Source organism: Aptenodytes patagonicus, chromosome 1, assembly GCF_965638725.1.
Source record: "Aptenodytes patagonicus chromosome 1, bAptPat1.pri.cur, whole genome shotgun sequence".
Lineage (NCBI taxonomy): Eukaryota > Metazoa > Chordata > Aves > Sphenisciformes > Spheniscidae > Aptenodytes > Aptenodytes patagonicus.
The window spans coordinates 30,720,785-30,746,269 of NC_134949.1; the positions used below are offsets into that span (position 1 = coordinate 30,720,785).

Sequence of the window (25,485 nt, forward strand, 5' to 3'; positions counted from 1 at the left end):
TGGTCTAAAGGGAGCGAAAGCTTATTGTAAATGCCTGCCACAGGTTTTTAGAAGTCTGTTGAAGTTAAGGGAAAGTTTTGGGAATAGGACAGTCTTTGTTGTCTACAGAAACTATAAGGACTACACATTTTGCAAAGATTATTGCCTCTCTTGTGCCTAATACAGTTGTATGAAAGACCCAAATGTACATGGAACACTGGAATTACATGAGATTTGACAGTACTGGGAAGACAGTTGTAAGTACAGTAGTATGATTTACATCTCATGACAAGGAGCTTCTTGGCCACCTTTTACTGAAAACTTGGTTTCTGTCACATATCTAAATTATTCAGAACTTCACAATCTTAGGCTGTAAATCATATTGCTTCAAAACAAAGTTTACTAACGGACAAATAGTTTATTCATTAGAATTGCGTCTTTTAAGAAAATGAAATTATGTGCAAATCTTTATTTGTGTAACAGTTTATACAAAACAGTAAGAGGTTCTGAAAAAACAAAACATTTTGAAATGAAACATTCAGATTTTTGTGTCAAAACAATTTAGCTAAATTTACTTTAAATTAGTATAAAAACAAGTGCAAATTAAACCCGTCAGCCAGTCTCCACTTTCCTGCACTCCCCAAATTACTCAGCCCTGCTAGATGCGAGACGTAAGCATTCATGCTAATTTCTTCATTATGCTATTTACTATCCAAAGAAAAGAAATAACGGCTAGAAATCCTATTTCTAATTGTGAATAGTCTGAGCTCGACATTGCTGTAGATTTTTATCTGTTAATCTGGATGTGAGACACTAAAAAGATTCATTCTAAAGTTTTCCATCTTGCCAGACAATTTCAAATTAGACCAGAATCTCTTGGTCTCTGATGGCTGTTTTCCTGGAATATTCAGTATGTCAAAAATACATAGTTAGCAACACAAGCCTGAAATATTTTGCTGTGTCATATTTGAATCTGGAGATAGAGGATGCATTCTCTGAATGTGACTAATGACTAATTAGGCAGTCCTGTAAGTGAGCAGAGTACAATTATAGTTACACACTGATAAGGACTTTTAGTACTACATATGTTAGTTTTTGAGAAACTGAAATTTAAGTTTCTCATTAGGCACATTGCACTGTAGCCTAGAAATATTCATGACGGTTTTTTCCATCCTGCTGAATTTTCCACAGCATATGAAGCAACTAAATTATGAAGGAGTGTAAAGAAATTAAACTAGAGAATAGAACATCATGTATTAACTCAGAGAATCTAAATTAAGTAAAGAAGATGAACCTAAAATGCATGACCAAATTGTAATGAGCCATCACAACAGGTCATGAGCTATTGTTAAGATCAAGAGGCATCAGTTAATGTAACATAAGACACTGCATAGTCTTTAGATGCTCTTGAAGGCCTTTTTCAGTGTTAAATTAGAAGAGAGACAGCCTTTTACGTGTTTTGCTCAGTGGACAGTTGCATTACTTACATAAAAGTGAGCTTTTGCAGCCTTCTCAAAATACTGCCATCTCAGCAGTGCTGGGACCATAAGTTTCCTTTTTAGAAGACACTTAACAGGACTGTATGGCCATGGGCAAGTCTCTGTTCCTTGGAAAATAAAGAAACAGTATGATGCTCCTTGAACACTTTTGCATGTACTGTGAGTTTCTGAAAGATCTCTGGCAGTTCTGGAAAAAAAATCACAGGTAACCTCCATTAGCTTCTCAAGAAGGGATGGCAGCCTTTGAGGTGAGCATGGGGATTACTGGATACACACTTTTTTCCATGACTGCCAATGGATAAGTGGGAAGTTACAGCTTCCAATGCCAGCTTTATTTTGATGCCTGTAATTTACCAAGGTTTTGGCTAATGGATGCAGTAGGGCCTACATCCTCTTCTTCTGTCTAATCATTTCCCTAGTCATCTATCTGTAAGCATGGTCAATTTTGGATGTACCTGTTTCACCTTGCTTTCCATCTAAATGCACATATAGCCAACATCATTACAGTAAAATGAGTTTAAATTCACTAAAATTTGTGAATGTTTTCCAAACAACTTTTTCAGACAATGAAGCACTGTCTGTTTTTGCACAAGTGGTGCTGAGGCACAGGGGAAAAAAAAAAAGGCTTTTCCTAGGTTTCAAGGGAGACGAGTTTGAGATGGCTCTCAAACTTCACCTGGAACTCCAGCATACCTGGCACCCTCACTCATGGGCTTTAATTCTCTTGTCTCAAAATTGTGTATGACAGAGGAACTACCATTGTATAAATAGCCAAGTTCTTCTATCTAACCTCTGGTTGGAAAAAAACCCCAAAATTTTATATATAAATCAAAGGATTAGAGATGGGTAATAATGGGAGTTAAAGCTGCTGAAACTATACTGCCATGAATAGGTCATCATAGTCATTCTATTAGGCTCACTTCTGCGTGCAAGGATTATGTACGTTCTGGGTCTGTAGTGTTGAGTGTCTCTAGAGTGAAACTGAGCTTTCTTTCCAGGGAATCTAAGGGTTGTCTCCAGGAAACTTCCTGGTAGGAACTTACTCAGGAAGAAAATAACATAGTCACTTCCTTGTCACTTATTGTCACTTTATACTCAAGAAAGGTGTAACACTAGAATTATTGTAGATAAATTAAACTTGAAATAAAATGGCGTAAGTGTAGAAAGAAACTATCAGATCATTTGCTCCATACACCTTGGCTGAAATCAATGCAGTTTGTTTACTATATATGTCTTAGTGCGCAGATAATATAATTTCAAATACTAAGTGTCTGATCTTCCAAAAGGGATTTCTCAAAGCAGGTAAGTGAAAAATATCAAGGTTACTGTCTTTGTTCATGAGCTTCCTTACAAAGTTTTCATATGCGGTCAGCAATGTTTTTTGACCTTGCACAGTGAGTTTTGTTGGTAACATTTCATTTGGAGAGATATCTTTTGATTCTTCTGAGAATTATTAGGATGCTAAAAACCAAGCACGTTTTCCCTAGTGTGATCAGATTGAAATAAACTGGAAGAATGCCAGGTTTATTTCTGATGCACCTCAAATTTAGACTATCAGCGCAAATGAAGAACAATTTTGTCCCTTGGTTTTGTATTTTTGGTGTATGAAACTAGATGTCAAGCAGACAGAGCTGCAAATGATAGAGTGCAAGTGCTTTACATATTGATCAGGAGAAGTTGGTGTCTTTAATGTCTGTGAAGCATTACTACTTTAAACAATAATAGCTGTACTGTTTCTATTAGGAATCAAGCAAGAAAAGCTATTCTATTTTTGTTCCTGGCCCTTGGAAGAAATATTTGTTTGCTTTAAAACTGTTTTTTGAGTCCAGTGTTGTTGAAGAATTGTTAAGAAAACAAGAGCTGTGGTGTACTTGAACATCCTCATTTCTGGTTCCTGGGATTTAGCTATATCAGTGATTTATTTCTGTTTGCTAATTGCACAATAACAGCAATTTTAATTTGAAATGCTTGTTAGTAACAGTCTGACAGTCCTTTGAGGGATAGTAGATAACCTTCTATGTCCTGCAAAGGGATTAGCAAATGCTACTCTGGGAATTAAATAATTATTTTAGTGTAATCGAGTCCAAAAGCAGCCTGTCCAAAAACCAAAATAGGTTAGCAATTTGGAAAGAAATATAAAGCTATTGCAGTTGGCTATTAGCTCTGCTCATCAACCCAATGTTTAAACTCATAAGCTCATATATAAAGGTTTTCAACATTTTGTGGAGGAAACATTATGTGAAGGACTATTCCAAATAGAGGGCACCTATGTAAGAGAGAGTGACCTCATCTAAACTGTAAGGAAACCAAGCTGTTGACGCTTAACATCAAGAAGATTGCAAGAAAGTTTTTAAATTGAGGAGCTGTAAGAAGCTGTGAGGTACAGAAGAGAATGTGGTTCAGGATGACATTCCTACAGTTTAAGATACTAAAATTATCCTAAGTGCAGTATAGCTCAGAAGATGGAACTAATTAAAAGGGAAATAAAACCAAATGGGTTGCCCTTTAAAGAGTGTGTCAAAAAAAAAAGACACCAAGTCAACAGCACACCAACTTCCATACAAATTCTGAAAACTGAAAAAATAAGGAGGGGAAAGTGCTAGCCCTAGGTCTGTCTGAATTTTGGTGAAAGTTAAGCTATACGATGCTGTAATATGAGAAACAAAAACATACAGACAAGACAAAGCAAACCATGCCACTGTTGGAATAATACCACATTTTACAGAGTTTAGAAGCAAATTACCACAGTGACCAGCTCAGGGAGTAGCACAGTGGAAATCTGTCAGGAAACAGGGTTCTGTTATACAGGATTTAAAAAAAAAAAAAAAAAAAGCCTGTTGGGCATGTGAATTAGAGATTGTATCTGGAAGGACTGGAAGTCTGGGATTCATCTGGCCAAAGGGACGTGTCTAAATCTAAGCTTATTGTTTAGACTTCTCTTACAGTCAGTGGAGAGTAATGGGCACTCCCAGGTGAGTAAACTGTCTCATTTTGAAACAGACATCTAAAATAAGTTCCACAAACTGGGTCCTAAAAGTGACCATTTTCTCTCTATTCACTATAGAGCATAAGGGGGCTAGCTGAGATACAGACATCTCCAAAGTACATGGCATGAATCCTGCCTGAAATGGCAGTGAAAGTAGGCCATGCAGATTTCAAAGTTTCTAAATTGGCAGAAGAAAAAACAAGGAACACAAGTCATGCAGATTCACAGGAAACACAATTGAATTTGTTTTGCTTTACATGTCTTACTTTGTTTTTTTGGGTTTTCTTTCTTTGTTTGGGGGGTGTGTGTTTGAGTTTATAAAGAACCTTATGAGCAATTGAAGAATTTTTAAGAAACTGAAGTTTTAGAGGTCGAGTGTTCTTTTTCCATTTTTTTTTTACAACAAAAATCTATGTAATCCTGCCTACAAAGTGGAGGGGAAAACAACTGATTTCTGTTCCAGATTTCTAAAGGATGCTTCTGTTCAGTTTGTTTAGATGTGATGCATATTACAGCTGAAGCGATCCATTTATCCACACTTTTAAAAATTTGAAGCATTTTTAAAGTGTTAGAGAAAGGGAGGGAAAGTGTGGTTTCATTAGCAGGAAGATGATCTTAAAAAAATCAGTATTCATGCATTTTTTCTCACTGTACTCATTCAGTGTTTTATGGAAATATATAAACTGGTATTAAAAAGACATAATGGGGTTTTAATTTAGGAAGAAGCAAATCAGTGGGGTGAAAAAGAGATACAAAACTTGAAAGGACTTGCCTCACAGAATAACTTCGGAATTGCTTCAGTAAAATCCCAAAAGAACAAGCTTTTGTTGGACAAAAGATTGTGATTGTATTAAAATTGAATATTTCTGCACAATTTGAAATCCGTGCTGCCTGAACTATTGTGTATCAAATTAGGTTGCTATAAACAATAACAAAATGGGTGACTGTTCCAATAAAGGCACTGGGTTATTTAAATTTGCATTATCATATGTGGTGAGATGCTATGAAAGTGGCAATGTATAATTTATACATTATCTAGATCAGTATATTTTTCAGAATGACATGCCTTTTTTATTATTTTTTTACTTAAAAATAATTCAATAGTTATGATAGTGAACAAATTCCTTTTACTTTGTTCTGTTCAGTGAAAAAACTGCACACATCAGTGCAGTGATTTGTTAGATCATGCTCATGTAATCATAAGCAGAGTTTTTAAACTTTTATTTAGTCTCTGGAAACTTTTCTAATAACTTCAGAATGAATAGGTTTATGTTTCCACTAAGTTCTGCATCTATTACCTGAAAAGAAGTATAACCACTAAGAGCAGAGAAGTTAGCACTAACGAAAGAATACTGAAAACATAGCTAGAAATGTGGGTAGACATGTGGAGTTAGTCAATAAATTACTCAGTTCAGATGGGTTAAGGAATGTTATTCTATGGACTTACCAACCAGACAGAATTACTTTAGAATTAAAAACAGTGTAACCAATAATCACCTTATCCAAAAGACTTTCCTGATCACTGTACTGGCTCTTCTGTAAATGTGAAGCTCTTTTTTGATATGGTCCAATCTTTGCTTTCGATTCTTATCTGTGCAGATTCAGTGATATGTTTGATACCATGTTCTTGATGCATGGTACAATTTTCTATCATACTCTGTCACTTTTTCCTCTTTGTTTAGTTCTTATTTTATTGAACAATTAAATTTTGTGACTGGCAGTTTACATTTTCTTAGGCCTTTCTGACTATAGAACTCCATTAGATCTGGTCATAGATTTCAGTACTTTACATTCTCCGTCTTGTGTTCTTGTTCTTGGCTATCTGTGAACTCTGTAGCCCATTTATGGTGCTGGCCTTTCATTATTTTGATAAGATGCTGAGTAGAAGAAAGTATTTTTAATCAAAACATTTCTCCTTGTATTTGGACTCAGAATTTTAAAATAAATTATGGGAATTCTTCAAGAAAGATAGTATTTTATGTTTACGTGCAGCCTTATTCTTGAATGAACAAGAAATTAAATGTAGCCCAGATTTTGCCAAATGAAAACAGAGATTTACTGTAAGTTCAAAGTGAAAGGTTTTATCATTTAAAGATGATTTTTTTCTCTTTGAAGATTTGAACTTTGAAATTCTTGGAGGAATAATTGCCAATCTTACAATATTTTTTTCCACTTAAAGGACTCTTGATCAATGTGTTAGGCAACTTCTATTTCTAAATCGTTTAAGTCTTTGATTTTTATTTTGAGAGTTTGTAGGCTAATTGTAAACAAGTTCCAAGAAAATGCGAAGTGCTATATATATTAATAACTCCTATTTTTTAATATTTAAAATCAACTTTGTCTTACTGTTGTCTATGCATTCTGTTCTGTAATTTTCAGCAGTACATGCTTATTTTACCCTTTGGAATAAGCTTTGTATGTTTGACTGCTAATAGGCTATCTTAATGCCTTGTGAGAAAATAAAAAGAAAAATATCTCTCGCAGCTTTGCTGGAAGGGTGAAGCTTAGTGTTATTGTTAGCATTTGTTTCATTAATTACTATTTAAGTACCAAATGCTGATGATTCAGAGGATGTAGAGGAAAGTTAAATTAAGAAGATTATGCATTTTTTTTTCCTCAAGGCTGTAAAAGCAGTGTCTAACTTAGGCTTTTAGCTGGTAGCACAACATCATCTCAGAGACTCCTTGAGACGTGCTTGCCAGAGATACTTCCTACAGTTGTCCGACAGCTGTCAAACATACTCCTAATCAGAGGCTTGTTTGATGCAGGATGGGCTGTGTCTGCTCCGTCTCCTTTTTATTCTAGAGAACTTTTATCTCCTCCTGGGTTAAGCAGACCGGGTTAATAGTATTCTGGTTGTCAGAGCAGCAGCAGTATTATGTGTTGTCCTCGGCCGGGAGTGCTGGAAGGAATATATTTGAGGTAATTCCTGAGTTTGTCACAAGAGACGTAATCATAGCCATAGAGATGTTTTAGTACTCAGATCACTCGGCGCTCTCCTCATTCATTGATGCCCTCTTTACAGCGTGGGGCTACAGTTTTGGCCATAATGAAGCAATTTTCTTACACTATAACTACTTTTGTCAGTTCTTGTACACAAGAGGAGCTGTCTAGGGAAGAACTGTTTAGGGAAGAGGTAGTCTTAGGAAAGGCAGATGTATTGACTAATTTTAAACTTTCATATGTTTGTAGATAATTGGAGCATATTTCTTTTGCAAAACTGTTGAAAAAATGCCTCTTAGATTATTTTTACTTTTCCTTCAATGGAAGATGTATCTTCTTATTTGAAGAATCCACAACCAATTTAGAAAACACCAGATGAGATGAGAACTCTTCATTGATACAGAACTAGCCAATTTCTAGATGAGCACAGTAAGTGATTTGCGTGGTTGCTACAAAATGTCAATATGTTAGACTCATCAGTTATCTAATCAGTAAGTTATTGTGTATTCTGACAGTCCTCCATGAAGACAGATTTGTTTTACTTTGCATACAAAAAGTTGTTTCTATAACTGTTGCTTCAAAGAATTTTGTCATCTGTGAAATAGCTTTTTCATGTAGTTTTTGCCGTATATTTCCTTATCCAAACGGCATAGAAGAGATGATTAGTAAGAATAGTTAAAACTGAATATATATCAAGAAGAAAATCAAATTATTAAAAATCTTTTAAGTTGTGGTTTCCAAAAAGAATATTTTATATCCTGTGGTTGAATGTTATGAGCACTTTAAATGCTGTAACCTGAAAAGACATTAAAAGCAGTCTATCACAAAGTTCAGTGAAATACTGATTCAACAATATCCTGCTTAATGCTGTCCTGCAGTACATTTCATCTGTACATGCATTTGGTTCCACAGTAATGAATACAAATATGAACTAAAGAGAAAAGGTTTAGAATTAACCTTTAAAAAAACCCACCTTTTGTTAAATATTATTTCAGGTTAAAAATATTTCTTATTGATCTGAAATAACAGTCCTACAAGAAAAGATAACTTTATAGTTAAAGATAGTTAGAGTGAGGCAGGAGATACAAGTCTGGCAAGCAAGTATATTTGGTCATATCTGTGTAAATTATTCCAGATCTGTTAATTACTCCTGTGCTTTGAATATGAAAAAATACTAAAAAAAGCTCTTTGTGGGGGCTAATTGTGGGGTTTTTGTTAAAGCTATGTTCTTCCATGTTTTTTTTAAGTTAGAGTCTCTGAAAGATGTTGCGTACTGTAAATTTTTATTGAACAGAAATTTTATTCTGTGATAACCTTCACATTCTTCTGTCATATTATGTCAGCTGTATGAGTGCTACCAAAACTAAAACAGATCTTGGGATTAGCAGTCCAGAGACTGACTAAACAGTCTGCACAGTTTATGGCTTGAAATGAAATCTCTTGGGAAATACCTCAGAACTGACACCTGAGGCACCAAGAAAAAAAAACAAGTGCAAAGGACAATGAATTAGGTGCGTCATGAATGCAGCCAAAGAGCAAAGAATCCTGGTGAAGAGTAAGTGGCAAGTGGAGTGAAAGGCTGTTCTGAGTTAGATAAACATGGATCAAAAGCAGAACAGAGTGACTGTAGAGGCAGGAAATAATTGGAGGAAATGTACGCTCCTGGGGATATGAATGTACATGGATACATTCAAAGCTCTGACAAAAAGGCATTTGGGAAGCCCTTTTACTCCTCTAATGTAGATGTCAGGCAAAAGGACAAGTTACTAGCAGAGGTCTAAATCCTCTTTCTTTGGAATTTTCATTACTTGAAAGGTAAATTTTTACTGGGGAGGGGGAAGCAAATAATACATAACTTCTTAACAACTGAAGGAAAACATATGCTAAATCAGTCATATTCTATAAGCATTTTTCAAGACCAAGCACTAGGGAGCTAAGATCCTGCAAACTTTAAGAACCTACATACATGTAAGACTGAGTCATTGAGAGGATCTTGGTGATAGTATGTTAAAATCAATGTGTGTAGTAGGAGGTTTCAAAACAATATATATTAAGTTCCTACATGTTACAAAATAGAGCTTTTTTGAAACAGTGCCCTGATATGGGTAAATCTGTAAACAGGGTTAAGTAACAGCAAAACAGTGTGTAATTTTGCTATTCTTTGTTTCAAAAAAATTTTATATGTTCATGAATTCTGTGCATGTGCCTGTAAGCATGTGTTGATAATGCAATACTATACAAATTTGTATTTTAAAACATCCAGGATGTTAATTGTTAAGTTCACTTTCTGTTATTGGTATAGGCATGATCCTATTCAGTTTTCCTTCATTAACAGGTTTTAGATTTTTAAGGGAATTGTAAAGCCAAAGTTGTTCCTGAAAAGGCATAACTACGTAGGGACACCACTACTTCCTCAGATCATTTTTCTGGTGTAATCCAACACTATAATGATATAAAAACAATAAACTCTATATGGACTAGGATGGAAATTAAATTACTGTAGAAATCTCAGGTCATAACTATATTTAAAACTGGGTTTCAGTGGGCAGGTTTTGGAATTACTTCTAATTGCAATGGAGAAGTAATAGATTCCTTGTAGAGTTACCCTGTTTTGAAGATACTTGCTATTGCAAACTTGAATTATGATGACATTGAAATTTAACAATGTGATGTTAACAGCATTAGGGCCAGAAATATACAAAGCAACACTGCATATGTTTACCAGGTTAGTCAGCTGAATTTCCTTAGCAGTATATGATGTACTTTTCCAAAGATGCCAAATGTGCAGCTTCACTAAGAAGTTATCAGCTAATTTTATTTTAAGTAGCCATTACATTTTGATCTATTTTGGCAAACATATCCCAGGCTACATCCAATTTTTTATTTTTTATTTTTTTTACTCAGGAAAGATGAGACATGAATAAGAAATTGCCAGTTTAGCGAATAAGATTAAAACTAAAATAACTCTCACCAGAACCACTATACCACGAAGAGTTGCCTATGTCAATTGAACCCTACACTCAAAACCAAAAGTGGATAAGCCCTATTACCCTATACCACCCAGTAAAGTGAGTAAATTTATTGACTGTTTTGCTTCCTATCCTGTTTAGGCATATTCTTTTCTAGTTTGTTCCTCAAATGGCTGTTAAGATGCCTGCACTGCTCCCATACTTTCAAAAGTGTTATTACTGGGCAAACTTATGCTGTCTGATAAAAAAAATGGGTGAGTTAGTGATGGAAGCATATTTATGTGTCTTGTATTTTCCAAAGCAAGTTGGTCTCATAAACAACTTAACCATGATGCTTAGTATAAAAAATAAAAAATTAAATCCGACCTTAATTTAGAGGCAATGTAAGATGAAAAGAAGCCTTGGAAGGGGAAGGAAGAAGAAAAGGACAATATAAGAGGACATGTAGAAAGTCTGTAGCAGATCTTCAAAGAACTGGCATTTCTGATAGGAGTCTCTTAAGCATCTACATTTTCAGCATTCACCAGGAGAGACAGAAGTTCTGATCCCTTTGAAATACACGCACTAATGATACATGGTATGTTAAAAAAAATTCAAGTGTGTAATATTTCCTTGATGAAGTTAAAAGATAATATATTTGGTCAGAGTATAGGTGGGGAGATAGCAGGACAAAAACATACAGTCAGGTAAAGTGATTACCTTGCATTATTGGAAGTAAAATATTAAACCGTTGGTTTTATTAAGGGCCTTACTATTTTCCTCACATTATTAAGGCAATATTTCTGTTTTTCTTACAGTACAAATTATTTTCTTGGCTAAGAGTCTTACATGCTTCTAAATGAATATATTGCTGCTTAGTGGAGATCATGACATCATGACACATTTGCATGTGACTTTTTGAGTCAGATAGTTACAGAAGTTGTAGGATGACAACTAATGCCACTCAGAATGGCTCTTCATTTTCTGCCATTGAGCTAGATGTCATGTATACAGTGAACACGTCTCAAAATGCTTCTATTTACCTTTTCTGAAGCCAAAGAAGATAAACTCCAAGAACTCCTGTTTCTCAACAAGTATGAATTCCTTTTTAGAGTAATTTTTTAAAGTAAGATTACAGTAATATTCAGAAATAACCGTTAAGAGATTCTCTTTATATGCTGAGATATCTATAGTAGTCTTCGATAGCATCAAATCCTGAAAGCCCCGACCTCATCAATGAGATTTTCAAACCCATATTCGAAATTAGAAGTTACTCAGAACAACACTGTCAGCTTCAAAAGAAACGAATAGTTTCCCAACTTGAGCTCACAGACAGCGAGCTTCACAGAGCTTTATACAGAAACATGTAAAGAATATACACAGAATCATCCAGCCTCCTGCTCAGGACAGTATGCAGCATTCAAATTTACACCTTTCTTTAGTTTTTGTGACATACCCAAAATATTCCAGATTTGTCACCTGTTGTTAATGCTCCTCCCTTAATGGCTTGGTAACTGCATTATATTGGAGCTATGTTCATTGTTAATTGCTAATGTTTTTATTTTATTGTTTTTATTTAGTAATGTTTCATTTCTTCTGTGTTCATGTAATTTATATACTGTAATTTGATTATACGACAACTCTAAGTTTCATTCTTTGACCAAAATCCTCCAGTGAGTCTCACATTATTAAGTAGACATATATATTTAAACCAAAGGCAATTGTACACATCTTTGGCAAATATATTCCTGAGTTTAAACTGTCCTGTCACATCTATTGATATTTTCCCTACAGCTAACATATATTGCTTATCAGTCTATGGTGTGTCTAGGAAATCCCATTTCACACATCACTTCTCACAATATTTCATAATCACACAGTCGAAAGATTTTGCATAATTGGCGAAACAAGGAAGTATTTAGTTAAACCATCTTTCATAGTGTTACTTAAATTGATGGTCAGGTTCTTTGCTCCTTTACCTTTTCTGACATCAGCTGCTCCGTTTTTACTTACTTTTGTACTTTTTAAAATTTAGTGGTGTTAGCAATATTAATTTTATTTGCATTGTGTATAAGGCATATTTTGATAAGCATCACAATATTAAAAATAAGATATTGGGAAGCTAGTTACAAACACAGATATACATTTCTCATGTTCAGGTCAATCTTGGGAGTCCTGTCTCTCTGCTTTGGCTTTATTTAACTCTGTTCTTTCTATACAGCTTTCCACTTTCATTGTTGTATCATCAGCACAGAAGATTCCCTTCATTTTTACAAAGTTCAGTTATCATTGTATGTCTTTTAAAGTTTGAAGGTTCTCAATTAAAAATACCACGCAACTCTTCTACTTATGTTATAGAATGCATTTGAGAAGCTGAGAGAAGCCTCTCTCTCCTTTATATTTTTGCTTTCATTCAACAGGAGAGTAAAACTGTTTTTTATGCTTGGTAGAGGTTCTTCTTTTCATGTTCAGCTTTTGGACAAGCAGAGTCTGATTACTGGGGGTTTTGTAGATTTTTTTGTAAATCATTCTGCACTACTCTTCAGTAGGTGCTAATTTATCCCATTTTAAATACAGATTCTCTAAATTGTCTAGTTCTCTGGTTTTGACCTTTTGCCTTTCTTTTATTCGAATGTTTGCTATAACTGTTGCTTATTCTGCTTGGAAATACGTATTGAATTGTATTTTCGGTACATTTTTTAGTTTAAGAAGTATTTTTTCAGTACTTCTTTTGAGCAGCAGATCTCGTGCATTGCTGCTTTGCCATTTTTGGCAGTTTTTAAGACCTGGAATTTCAGAATTCATTTTAGGTGCATGTGAAATTATAGCTTTGCTTTTAATTGGTGAACACTGACTATTTTCTCGACCCCTCTTCTGTGGACCTGTGGGTTTTTTCTGGACCCACTGATTACCATTTCCGAACAATTTCAGGTTTTTCCTACTCTAATTTCAAGACTGCAGCAGTGCCTCTCTTGTAATTTTGGCCAGTCTGTCCCTGAATATTTTTGTTTAATATTTGATGTGTGGTCATTTTTAGTGACTGGGGTAATGCTCATATGAGCTTTGGCGTGGAGAAATGAAAAGTCTTGCTGTGGATGATAAGGATGAGAAAAGGAGCAGAAATTGACCCAAAATTGTAACTGGTGACCAAAATTCCTTTTCAGTTTTTAATTTTGAGTGAACGTACTTAAAGTTAATTTTGAATAAAATCGAGCCAAGTGATAAAGTATTGATTGATAAGTTAGCTGATGTTATGTGATTTCAATGTTTTCACAGCAAAACCAATGTAAAACGTGAGCTCTTTCAAATAGAGGGCTTTCAAATATCATCTATAATAAAATTTAAATATGATTAATTACAAAAGCACCTTCCCACGGAGGTGCCTGATGCCTGGGGCTGCTCCCAGCTGCCCCCCCCCCCCCGGCTGCCCTGCTCCCTTGCTGGGGGCAGTGGGAAGAGCCCTGGCTATGAGGCTGTGCCCTGGGAAACCCCCACCGCTCCCGGTGCCCCTGCCCACGGGGAGCTGCCAGCCCACACAGTGCCCTGACTTTTTTTTTCCTTTTTAAAATTTAATCTTAGAGCGTGTTTTACTTATATAAAACAAGAATTATGTTGGTTTTCTTAGTTCGACAAAACTTGCAATTTGACCATGTAAAGTAAATTGGGAAACAGTAAAATAATGAGACAAAGTATGAATTTTAAGCCAATGAGTATACATTAATAAATCTGAAATAAGAAGTGCTTACTCTACAGAGGAAAAATTTTAGATGTGATTCAGAGGCCTTCTGTTTCAGATAGTTTTCTGCTTCCAGAAAACTGCTTTATCAATCATTTCTGTAAATGAGCCTGTAAATTGGTGTGTAAATGAAGTGTTGTATCTGTTCTCTGCCTTTTTTTCTTTTATACCCTGAACCAATCCTCTGCAAGGTAGATTCATTTGTTGTTTAGTTGAAATGGAATGACTGCAATTCCACAAACAAATTGGGCCTCAGTTAGGTGCACTTTGTCATAAATAATCTCTGAGGAGATTGGATTTCTCTCCTTGCTGATGTACTTCAGCTGTACATTAAACTCATACCTTCTTAAAGGCACTGAGTTATTGCTCAGCTGAATGATCACTGAGCAGCATGCACCTGTCCTTGTTCTCCTGTGCTGTAGCCATCTCTATTTCCCTAAAGCATATTCAGCAAAGTTTATGGTAAAAGAAACTACTAGTCCATTTTCTAGGATTTTTTTTCCATTGCTTGACCCTTTTTTTTCTTATTCAACTCCATGATACACAGCTCTCTTGGCACATATTTCTTCATGATCTGGAAAGAAAAGCCATTTCGTAGATTGGTTAAGGGCATTTTCCGTGGTCAGGTCATCTAATACTCATATTTCACATTCAGCAGTAGGCCACTTTGAAATTTAACAGCATGTCTTTATCAGCTGCAGGAAATGTCCTTTACATTTTCATTTATAAATTTTACAGTTATTTCTTTTGCTTTGTTATAGAAGTTTGCTCTCCATTTCAGTGTACCCTTTTCCTTTTCTTTCTCAAAAGCAACCGAAACTCCTTAGCTCTGTGGCCGAGATGGCTGGGGCGCTGGCAGTGTGATCATGTAATCTCTGCCTTTTCCCAAGCTACCTTCTGCAGGTTGTGCAACGGGTGAGCAACATCTGCAAAAGTATGATAGTTCTGATCTAGTCATTTCTGCACACAACCAATTATGCTGAGCAGTCTGAATTATACTTCGTTTAGATGGGATTACATAACTATCCCAATGATAAAAATGGAACGGAATGATTCCCACAATGTAGCAAGCTTTAAATCTTTGCATATAAATAGGGGATTGTGCACGTTTGATAGATGGCATGTTCATATTTTGAGTGTCTTTGCATTTGATCTATTTCTTATCTGAAAAAAAAACCCCAATATATAGAAGGATAGTGAAGAATAGTATACTGTCTAATTCTTATGTAAAATACTAAAATAACAGAATAGCAGAATCACTTATTGATGAATGAGCTAATTTTTGATGCATACAATGTATATGGGGCTCATTTAGAAAACTAATGAGACACAGTTTCTCTCTGTCTCAAATCTGATCAGGTGTGTGATGTGTTGTTGAAGAGATGCAAGTATGGGCTTTTAATTGACAATATACTCTCTTCACTGCAGAGTAGCATTTAGGAAAAAATAACCAAGAAAGCCGTTAATATAAATCCAATTGATAGGCTGAGGATGAGTACCAGATGTAACAGGCAGAGTGGCAGCTAGTCAGATGAAATGGTACTTTTCCCACATTAGCCGGTGATCACAGACATTACATATCAGCTGCACCTAGTTTATAATACAGTATCTCAGTGGTTCAGCAGTAGTGAAATTCTGCCATGCATCAAATACTCTCAACACTACAAACAGTATGAATGTACTGTAAATGAGCTGAAAAAGCAGTATATATCACCATTTTTCTTTCTTCTGGATGTTGCACTCTGTGTAGCTCGGGTTGCATTTCTGATATAAACCGCCTCACCAGCTGTGTCAGGTTGCACATGGGTGTGAGTAAGTGGAGTTGGGTGTAAGTGCATATACTTGTCAGAATGAGTCAGCTGGCTGTTTTGTACGTAGGCTGAAAGTAGATACTAACAAAAGAGCGACTTGAAGGCAAAGAAGAAGAGGCCTTTGATGGAGGAGCTTAACAAAAGGGATTTGAAGGACATGTGGCCAATCTGTGGTGGATTGGATGGGGAGGAATTGGCCACAGCAAAGTAGGCTAAACGCGGTGTTTTTGAAAATTTTAGGACGGTGATATAAATTTAAATTTTGAAATGGCAGCAAAGAAGGACTCGCCACAGAGAGTCAAAGCCAGGTGGTTTAACAACAATGCTGTTGCACAAAAATTGTCACTGAGACAGAAAGGCTTGGTGAGAGAATAGCTCAGGGCCAGAACAAGACCCTATTAATAGAAGTGATGAGCTGCTGAATGGCAGTGCTTGCTGAAACGTGTATGGAAATAAAATGATAGGTACTAGAGAGATATTTTGGATAACTGATGGGATAGAGAAGAAGGAACAAGGAAAAAAGTATAGCCCATAGTCCTGAAAGATTAAGAGAATAATAGTCGTAATAGTGATGGAAAAAGGGGCGGAAAGAGTTTGAAAGTGAAGATGGGAGAATCATCTGTTTAAAGTGACAGTGGCATGCCTAGGAAGAGATATTAACCAGGCATAAGAGAGAAGTTGGCGCGACAGGTAGGTTTTTTGAGTCGTCAGTAGATAGCTTTATAAGCTGTGTGAGTGGAGGAGAGCGTTCACAGACACTGCAAAGTGAGAAGAACAGGGATTGAGGACCAAACTCTGCTTTATCATCATCATCCTATCAGAAGAAAAAATATTTTTTGTAGCAGAGTACCAATAACTTTTCTGTAGTTATGGCTCCCTTACTAAAGCTTGTGTCTTCTAATTTGAAGCATGAGAGGAAACAGGTGGGAATTTCTTTTTTATCTAACTCGAGTTTGCACACAGTTCTATTTCTTCAGTGGTAGTGTAAGAAATGTTGTAAATAAAATTTTGTTCTTCCTAACTGAAGAAAGAATGCCTTTTACAACTGTTCTTATTACATGTTTGAATTGATCCAGAGGTCTACAAAATACAAAATGGTTGAATTATTCCTCCCTGAGAAGTGGACTTAAAGTAATGATGGGTTCCAGTCAGGGTGCTTTAGTGTAATTGGCAAGCAGCTGTCTGTTATGCTCACAGTGTGATGTTAAATTTAAATAGAAAATATAGAATCGAAGGTGGAGGATTTCAGAGGAATTGTGTAGTGGATTTTTCATAGGCTTACAAAATGCTCCACAGTACATATTATTAATTAGGTAAATACATTACATAGAGAAAAATCTTTCTATTATTGTGAAAAAAGAAGCACTGTGAACTTTTTAAAAGGGATTGCTATGTTATTCATGTGGTACATAAAGGGTTTTTTTCCTATTTCAATTATACTTTGCAGACATTATTTTAATTGTATTAGTATTACTACCTTGCAAAACTGTTATATGTGATTGTGACTAATCATTGTGTATATTAAAAAGAAACCAGAAATTTGTTCTGAACATTATATACTGTTTTCTTCACGCAGCCTATGATTTTTATGGTGCTCACTGAAGGTAATGACAATTACTTACTTTGTACTGAATATCGTAGATACTAAATATCCATGATATTTAGTTATCAGGTTTCTTTTCTTAGGTGCATAATTTTTAAATGTATTTTAATATACAGTAAAGGTCTTTGACTCTTCTGTGTGGTAAGATGAGATAGGCAGAATGCTCTGGAGGAGTAGGGCTTCAGGTCAGCAAGTTCTGAGTGCTGGTTTACCTTTCTCCCTTAATGTCGTTATGAAGCTCCATAGACAACTAATAATTTGCTTCAATTTCTTCACCTGGATAGTGACAGCTTACTAAGAACGACTTAATTTTAATAGGCCTTTGAGTCAATTGATGTGAAAAGCTTACTGTCTTTTCTCATAGGTTCATATTATTATATTTTATTCAGATTTCATGAGGTTAAATAAAGGACAGCGGTGTACTCATTTCTCCTACTGTGATATGGGGCTCTAGCGTGGTTATTGCTCTCTGTTATCATATGTCTCTCTTTTGGAAAGTACCTGGACACAGATAAATACCTTATTTTCAGAAAAAAAATTAAGAACTGGAATCACTTCTTTCAGTTTCACCTATTTAATGAGTGAGAAAAGAAGATTGCCTTATGAGTCAAACCATAAGATACGTTATTTAATTTATTCACAGCAAAACTCTGAAAATTCTTTTGTTGGTACTCATCACGCCGTCACTGTGAGAATGTGATATTTTTCCCTCAAATTGCCTGGATGTCTTGCAAGAATTCGCTGAAAGTTCTCAACCCTCTTGAGCAGAACAAGTAGCTTCAGCAATTATGCTTTATTTGTTCTAACAACATCTCTTCCTCCATAGTAGACAAAGATTACTCTGCCAGCATTTCTTTACCTCTGTCACATGAAACTAATATAATGTAAATATTGCCCTGTTAAGGACCAGGCTTTTCTGATCTAATGTTACTATTTTTGTGTTTCTGTGTGATACCTGTTCATCTTTTCCTGCCATTATTCTAGAATGCAATTTATACCTATATCTCCTTCTGTGCTTCAGAGAATGTCTGTGTAAACTATGTATTCAATAATATTTTAATCCTCTATAAAAAGTTGTATCAATTTCACTTTTTGCTGTGAACTCCTTGAACACAAAGATCTTTAAAAGATTAATGACCAACTACCCCAAAAGGAGCAACACGTTACACAGAGATTTATTTCTGGTTGAGTTTTTCTTCTGTTGTTTTCTAGCCATGTAATGTTGTATTGATGGAAATCTGGGTTTATTGGAACATTCTACAAAAGTAAACTTCTAACTGTACAGGTAAGATGTAGATTTCATTTATCAAGCAAAATGAATAAATGTAAAAAATAGTTATGAAGATTTTTAGAGTGATTTCTTTAGAATTGTATGTTGCATTTTCCTTGTACCATGGAGTATAACTTGCATGTTGGCTGGCCACCCTAACTTTCTGCTATATAGTTCTCTGGCCATTTTATATTAGGTAAGTTAAAACATCTTTTCAAAATCCTCTGTGCTTTTCCCATCATTTTAGTTTTTCTATTTTTTCCTAGGCTCCTACAGGGTGTTGAAATAAATAGTAACTTGATAGATGAAAGCTTCATATAGTGTAGATATATTTTATTGTAGAGATTCAATATTCTAATAATTTTATAAGAATATGAAGGGTAGAGACTTGTGATCCTTTAAGCAGTAATGTTATTTTAATAGTAGGATTTTTCTTCTCAATGCAGCTGAGTTAAGAAATATGGAAATAGTAGCAATAATTTTGTTGCTATCTCACACTGAATATGTGTTAGTGAATAGGCTTATGATGACATTAATAGCATTCACATATTTATTTATTGGCTTAAAGACATTCTTGAACTGTAATGTAGTGTATTACATTATGTTTTAGGCATGTTTATGTTGTATAAACAATGTTCTTTACATAGTGATCTGCATTCTTTGCTTTAGTACAAATTTAAACTCAGATTTTTGAAATTGTTTAATATCCACAGTGGGGCCACAACTACAAAAGCCTCATCGTCCATCTAATTTCCTAAACCCAGTTACAAAACCAGTCAGTCCTGGACAGTTTCCACTGAGAAATCACTGTTATGTCGGCCTCTCACTGCCCTAGTAACCAAACCTCTCAATACACTGACTGTTGCTCATCAGCTAAACTCAACATCAGCACTGAAAGTGCTTAAGCTGTTTGGCCTTTTGGAGGCTACCTTGATATATAACACAGACCTGTCACAACAGTCATGGCATATTTTACTGGGCACGGCAAGCAAAAGTTTCTGCAAATATGTATTTGTATAGGGTAAGTTACTTTGGGTAAGTCTTTGAATTAAAGCTTATGCTCTCACTTGGCCATTTAAAGCCTTTTATGCCTATTTCTGAATTAGGCACCTAACCTGGTTACATTATTCAAATGTGCTGAATGTTATTAAGGGCCTTTTGCTTAATAATGTGAAACTTTATGCAGGGTCATAATTATTAGACTTCTGCAAGCACAGTAGAAATTGATCTATGAGGCCTCTTAATAGCATGTTGATTATTTCTTATCTCTAATCCCATGATACTGTATATTTATCTGATCTCCTGGATCCCATAATTATAAAGCTTAAGATTGCACCAATAATGTATTTATGTTAGGAACCTCTCTATTCAGCTTTTTGGCAGAACCTCCACATATAGCTCCTCATCTTGTGTAACTTCAGTTTGTGCTTATTTCCGCCCTCCATGGGGGACCAGTTTGGCTTACTTTTTTTTTTTCATGTAGAGCTCTTGCAGTTGATCACATATGGTTTCTGTTTCTAACAGAAAGTATTATACCATGTGAATGTCATGCATGCACAATTAGTTGAATTCATGTCTTTTGATGACATTATTAAAGTCACTATTAAACAGAGAACAACTTAACAAAAGAAAATATATTTTATGTTTGTGCCTGTACTCACGTGGATTTCTGAACTTATTTTTATTATTTTATTTTTATAAACTTTAGGATTTAAACTGAAATAAGAGAACAATGTCACATACTGGAACAGCTATTGCAGAAGTAATATGTACTCGGATACAAAGATAATTCATTATCTTTGTCTACATCTTGAAGAATATTTTTTCTTTATGAATTATTGTTTTGGAAGAATATAACTTTTATATAGAAATGTCTTTAAGAGTTCCAATTCCAGATTTTTATCTTCAGTTTTCATAGACGTTTTTCCTTTCCAATAACTTAGTTTCCTTTTTGCATGTTGGGAAACACAACATGAATTTAGAGTATACTTTTCAAGACAGAAAAAATGCAAGAATCTTCTTTCTTGTCTCTGTTATTATCCCTTTTAGTTTTGAAGAATGGGAGTGAACTCCTTTCTAGGCTTTACAAGTAGGTTGAGTCTTCTTTGGTGAGTGAGTACTATTAGTATTTTTAACAGCCTCAACAGTTACTAGAGAAGATGTTTTAATGCCATAGAACAGTGATTGCTTGTTAGACTCCTACAGGTACTATGAAATAAGCTGTAAAACAGTCTGGATTACTTAGAAAAATTACAAGTGCATTGGCAGGGCTTAACATGTCTTTGCCTGCAGTCTTTCTGTTTTTGAGAGAATTAACAGTCTGATTTTTAATGTCTGAATTATGCCAGTGAAGCATGTGATAGTAATGTAGTACAAGGCAACATCTTATTGGGAACATTCTCTAGCATTTCGGTTTCTAAAAATTAATTTTTGCTGAGTACTCCTTTATGAAGTGTATGCCTTCTGTCTCGCCATGCTACTTGTTACTGTGTGAGGACATGCTGCTGCAAGTTTGCCATCTTCTGCTGTAACATTACTGTCTTCAAGGCAATACCATTTGGCCATTGTGTTCACTTTTGAAGTTCTTCCTGTTCTCCCTCAACACCCATGTAAGGGTCAAATACATTTGGCTTGATAATAAATGTGATTGTACTGCTTAAAGACAGAAGCAACTGTGCTTCAATGGCTATATAGGAAGCCTGGGATACATATGTAAGTGAAGCATATAAAGTAGTTGGTGTGAATAATCCCCAAGTAACCTGAAATAGTCGGTTTCCAAAGGTCAAACCTTTAATACATTACCACCTTCAATTAAAGTAGTTTGGGTACATACCGGTGGGTTGAAACAGCTGGTAAGACAGCATGCTATTGTTTTCAAAGATAAAATATAGCAGTTCATCGTTCTTTAAGTATTGAGTGAATCCACCAGTCCTTCAAGGGTATTTTCTTTTGCAGTGCACGGTAGGAGAAACATAGTCTGTGTATCTGAAGAGACAAGTGAGATGTATGTCTCCGATTTTCAAGATTCTGCTGGAAATCAATTGCTGCTGATTTTTATCTGTCAGCTTGCCCTTGGCTCTCTCAAGGAGGTCCCAAATGATCCATCAGGACAACCCATCAGGAGAGTGTTAGCGGTGGTTGTCTTGTTAACTTGTGGTACGCTGGTGACACAAATAGCCCACAGCTTGTAGATAATCTCAGTGAGGCAGATAAAGACAACCTCCACTTCATGAGATGTAAAGCTTTCAGGAGCACATACAGCCTGGAAAAAAGCTGTCAGTTAGTTGGGACTACTTTGACTAATAGTAGGGAGTGGGGTAATTGGATGATTCATGTGGATTTAATGAAAATGGAACAAATCACTGAAGTACAATGGCAGGTTTGTATGAAATTCTTAACACTGAAAATGATTACAGGAGGAAAATTGATAAAAATATTAAAAAACCAAAATCAACCATTTGTTTTGCAGTTTAATGAGTTGTAGGTTATGCTACGACCTCAAACCTTCCTTGAACTTGGTCAGAGTGCATATCCAAGATAATTCTTAACATATGCATAAATGTAAGCATGTCAGGAATCCCATTAAAAGCAAATGCTATTGTGTTGATTAAAGATCAAAGGAGGCCACTTCATCACTCCAATGAGAGCCCTATGGGGCTGGGTGAGTTGGTAGCCACGAAGCCCAAGGCTGAGCTGCAGCCAGCCCCTTGCCAGAAGAGACAAGGAGGGACCCCACAAGGCTTCCCACAGCTGCGGGACCCATGGTGACACAGCTGCAATCCATCAGAGCTGGCCATGTCCATGGGCAGCCAAACCCATATGAGGGGGAAGGAGGTAGCAGAGCCTGTGGGTCCGCTCGGGGCCCTGATGCTTGTTTTTGCATTTTAACACTATTTTTAAAAATAGTGTTTTTAATTAGTAGCCAAATAATTCTGACATATCTATTCCTTACCCCGTTGAATACGGATTTGTGACCAAAGTAGTCAAAGAAAATCATCCAGGTTTGTTTTATAAAGAGGAAGGGCTCACCCAAAAGGCAATTTGTCCCATCCTGGAATAGATATCTAAGGCAGGTGGTTTTAAACCCCCTCCAATGTACTGTTTTTCCCAGTTCAATTAATCAAGAAGAAAGCCACGCTTAGTTGTAAAAAGAGCTAGCTTTCAGTCGCAAGAAGCATTTCAGTCCAGACAAACCCATGATAAATGACGGCATTTCTGTTCTCTCCAGCTGTTTCAGTTACCTGTATTTGACCTTTAGCAACAAAATAATCTCTTAATTATGCATCACATGGACATCGTGCAATTAGTTTAAAAAAAAAAATTCAGGAAATTATTTTTCTGTATTCATATGTATTTTAAAAACATATTTAAAAGTAAGAATTAAAAAAGATATTTCTTAGTCTTCAATATACATTCTATCTCTCCCTATATATGCCAGCTACCTAGAAAATTAAATTAAAATAGACATGTCTAATCTTGCATCCACATCTCATACAGCCAAAAAAGGACTTTTATTTCCTGTTCCATGCTCCTTGGCCAACCAAGCTTGAGAGTTTTCAGGCATTTGTGTGTAGCAGACTTTAACTCCCAAATGAAATTATTTAATTAGATATTTGTCCTCATTCATTGGTTGAGATGTGTATCGGAAGTCTAGCTGAGTAGAGATACAGTGTTTTGTAAAATTGTTGTAAGATGTTGAAGAAAAACATTTCTATTTTGTTTTCAAAAGGAGTTACTTTTCAAGTTCTGATATCTATACATGTATTGATGGAAGAATCGCCCCTCTATTGTTTCTCAAAATTTAGGAAATACAGTAAAGCATATAAGCCTTACAGACACAACCTCAACAGATCTGAGTTTCTCTCATGAGGAATACATTTATTTTCGTGAAGTACTTTGACAGTTGTATGGATTGAATGTAAATGGATGTGCATATAAGCTTTTCTCTCTCTGCTGGATGATTAAAGCATAAGACAGAATATTGGATTTTTAAAAATTCTTTATTAAAATAGAGAAGTGACAGAACGTTGACAAATGTTTGCTTTTGGACATTTATTTCATTAAGAGATGAAACTATGGAGACCAAAACTTTAAGAATACTTGGTTTGCTTACATATCTGAAGTAAATATCACCTGAATATAGTTAAAGTAAAAAAAAAAAAAAAATCAGCTGCAGATGCTGGTATATGATTTTGATCATTATTTTGTTTTTACGAATCTTTTAGAATGAAATTGGATTGGATATGAATTATTTCTCTCCTCTTTTTTCCTATCAATATTGCCTACAGTCTGGGCTCTTGAACAAAATGCAGTTTATAATTGATTTTATTTTGTTATTCTATTTGAAAATCCAGAGATAGAACGTGTCAATAACATGTTCCTGCTACATCCAAACTACTTTTTTTAAGATATTGTCAAATGGAATCAAGAGAAGACTTGTACGTTCATGGAATAGATCCAGATCAGTTTTTCTGATGCTATGGCAAATTGGTGAGGAAATGCTTTCATTGATCAAATACTTTGAAATGCTGTGCACGTTTGTCCATCTTATTGCTCTAACTCAATACAGAAATTGCATAATTATCATGCAAGAATCACATTTAATTAGTATCTTTTGTAGCTTTGACTTGCTTTATTTGCCTCTCAAATGCAATTTCTGTACACCTGTTTATCGATATTTTAAAGACTTGATATAAATAATAACTGCAGAAGATTGGTCTCTATTAAGTAAAAAATATATTTTTCTCTATAAAAATAACAAACCAGAAAACTTCATTACTTGATGGACTCCATATGTAGTTTTAAATTTCTTATTTAAATGGTTGGGTATCAGATATTTAAATTAAGCATTTTGAAGTTGAATGATCTGTCTTCTGAGTAACTTTTTTCTGATAGGCCTTTTTTCTATTTGAGATGTTCTTTGATTACAGTGAATTGTTCACCTTCCTTTATGTAGAATATATGTAATGAATAAAATTCTATTAGGCAGAAAAGACATTTATAGTAAAGACATATTTTAATGGATTTTTTATATCAGCTGTATTATAAGCTCTCTGTTCACAAATCACAATTCTGTCTCTTATTTCTAGAGCTGTTATACGTCAACTAATAAAACTAGGAAAATTTTTCTGTCCTCAGAGTTAAATTTCAGAAGGATAGCAGATAAGACATTAATAGACGCTAATTTTTGCTTATGGTCTTCCAAACCTGATAGTGCTGTGATTTTCAGAATGTATCTTTTGGACCAGACTTTTCCTGGGGAGGGCCTTCTAATAGGTAGAACGGCCAGTAAGAAAAAGTAGTTATCTAGTTTTGATTACCAGCATGTTGTAGTTGTGACATGTATCTGGTACCCTATATTATTCTAAAAACATGCTGTTAGCATTAAGACACAAGAATGGTAGTTATAGAAAATGCAGTCGAAGCAGTCTGGTTGCAAAAAAATGTGGATTTCAGAAGTCTGGATGAATTCTGTCAAAATTCTAGGAGTGGGGAAGGAATACTTATTCGCAGGTGAAAAGTAAATAAGAAATAAGGAAAAAATACAAATATTTTGTGAGCAAAGTTGAAGTCTGATACAATGAGGGTGATCTGAGAACAAGAAAATATACATCCTAGTATATCTGTTATTTAGGAAGATTTGCCTTGTTTTACTGACCAGTTAGGAAGAAAGCATTTTTTAAACCAAAGCTTATTCTCATATTTAGATG

The 25,485-nt window shown here is 35.2% G+C and overlaps 1 protein-coding gene across 5 annotated transcripts in view; it reads left to right on the forward strand.

Annotated features, from left to right (window-relative positions):
- Positions 1 to 25,485, forward strand: part of IMMP2L (inner mitochondrial membrane peptidase subunit 2) — a 495,887-nt gene that overhangs the window by 119,314 nt on the left and 351,088 nt on the right. The window contains exon 4 of one of the 5 annotated variants that reach the window (XM_076330930.1): positions 18,718 to 18,770. The exons of the other annotated variants lie outside the window; for them this stretch is intronic. Within the exon in view, the coding sequence (XP_076187045.1) occupies positions 18,718 to 18,736 (19 nt within the window). The 3' untranslated portion in view covers positions 18,737 to 18,770. Of the gene's footprint in view, positions 1 to 18,717; positions 18,771 to 25,485 lie in introns of those variants that run through there. 5 annotated transcript variants of the gene reach the window in all.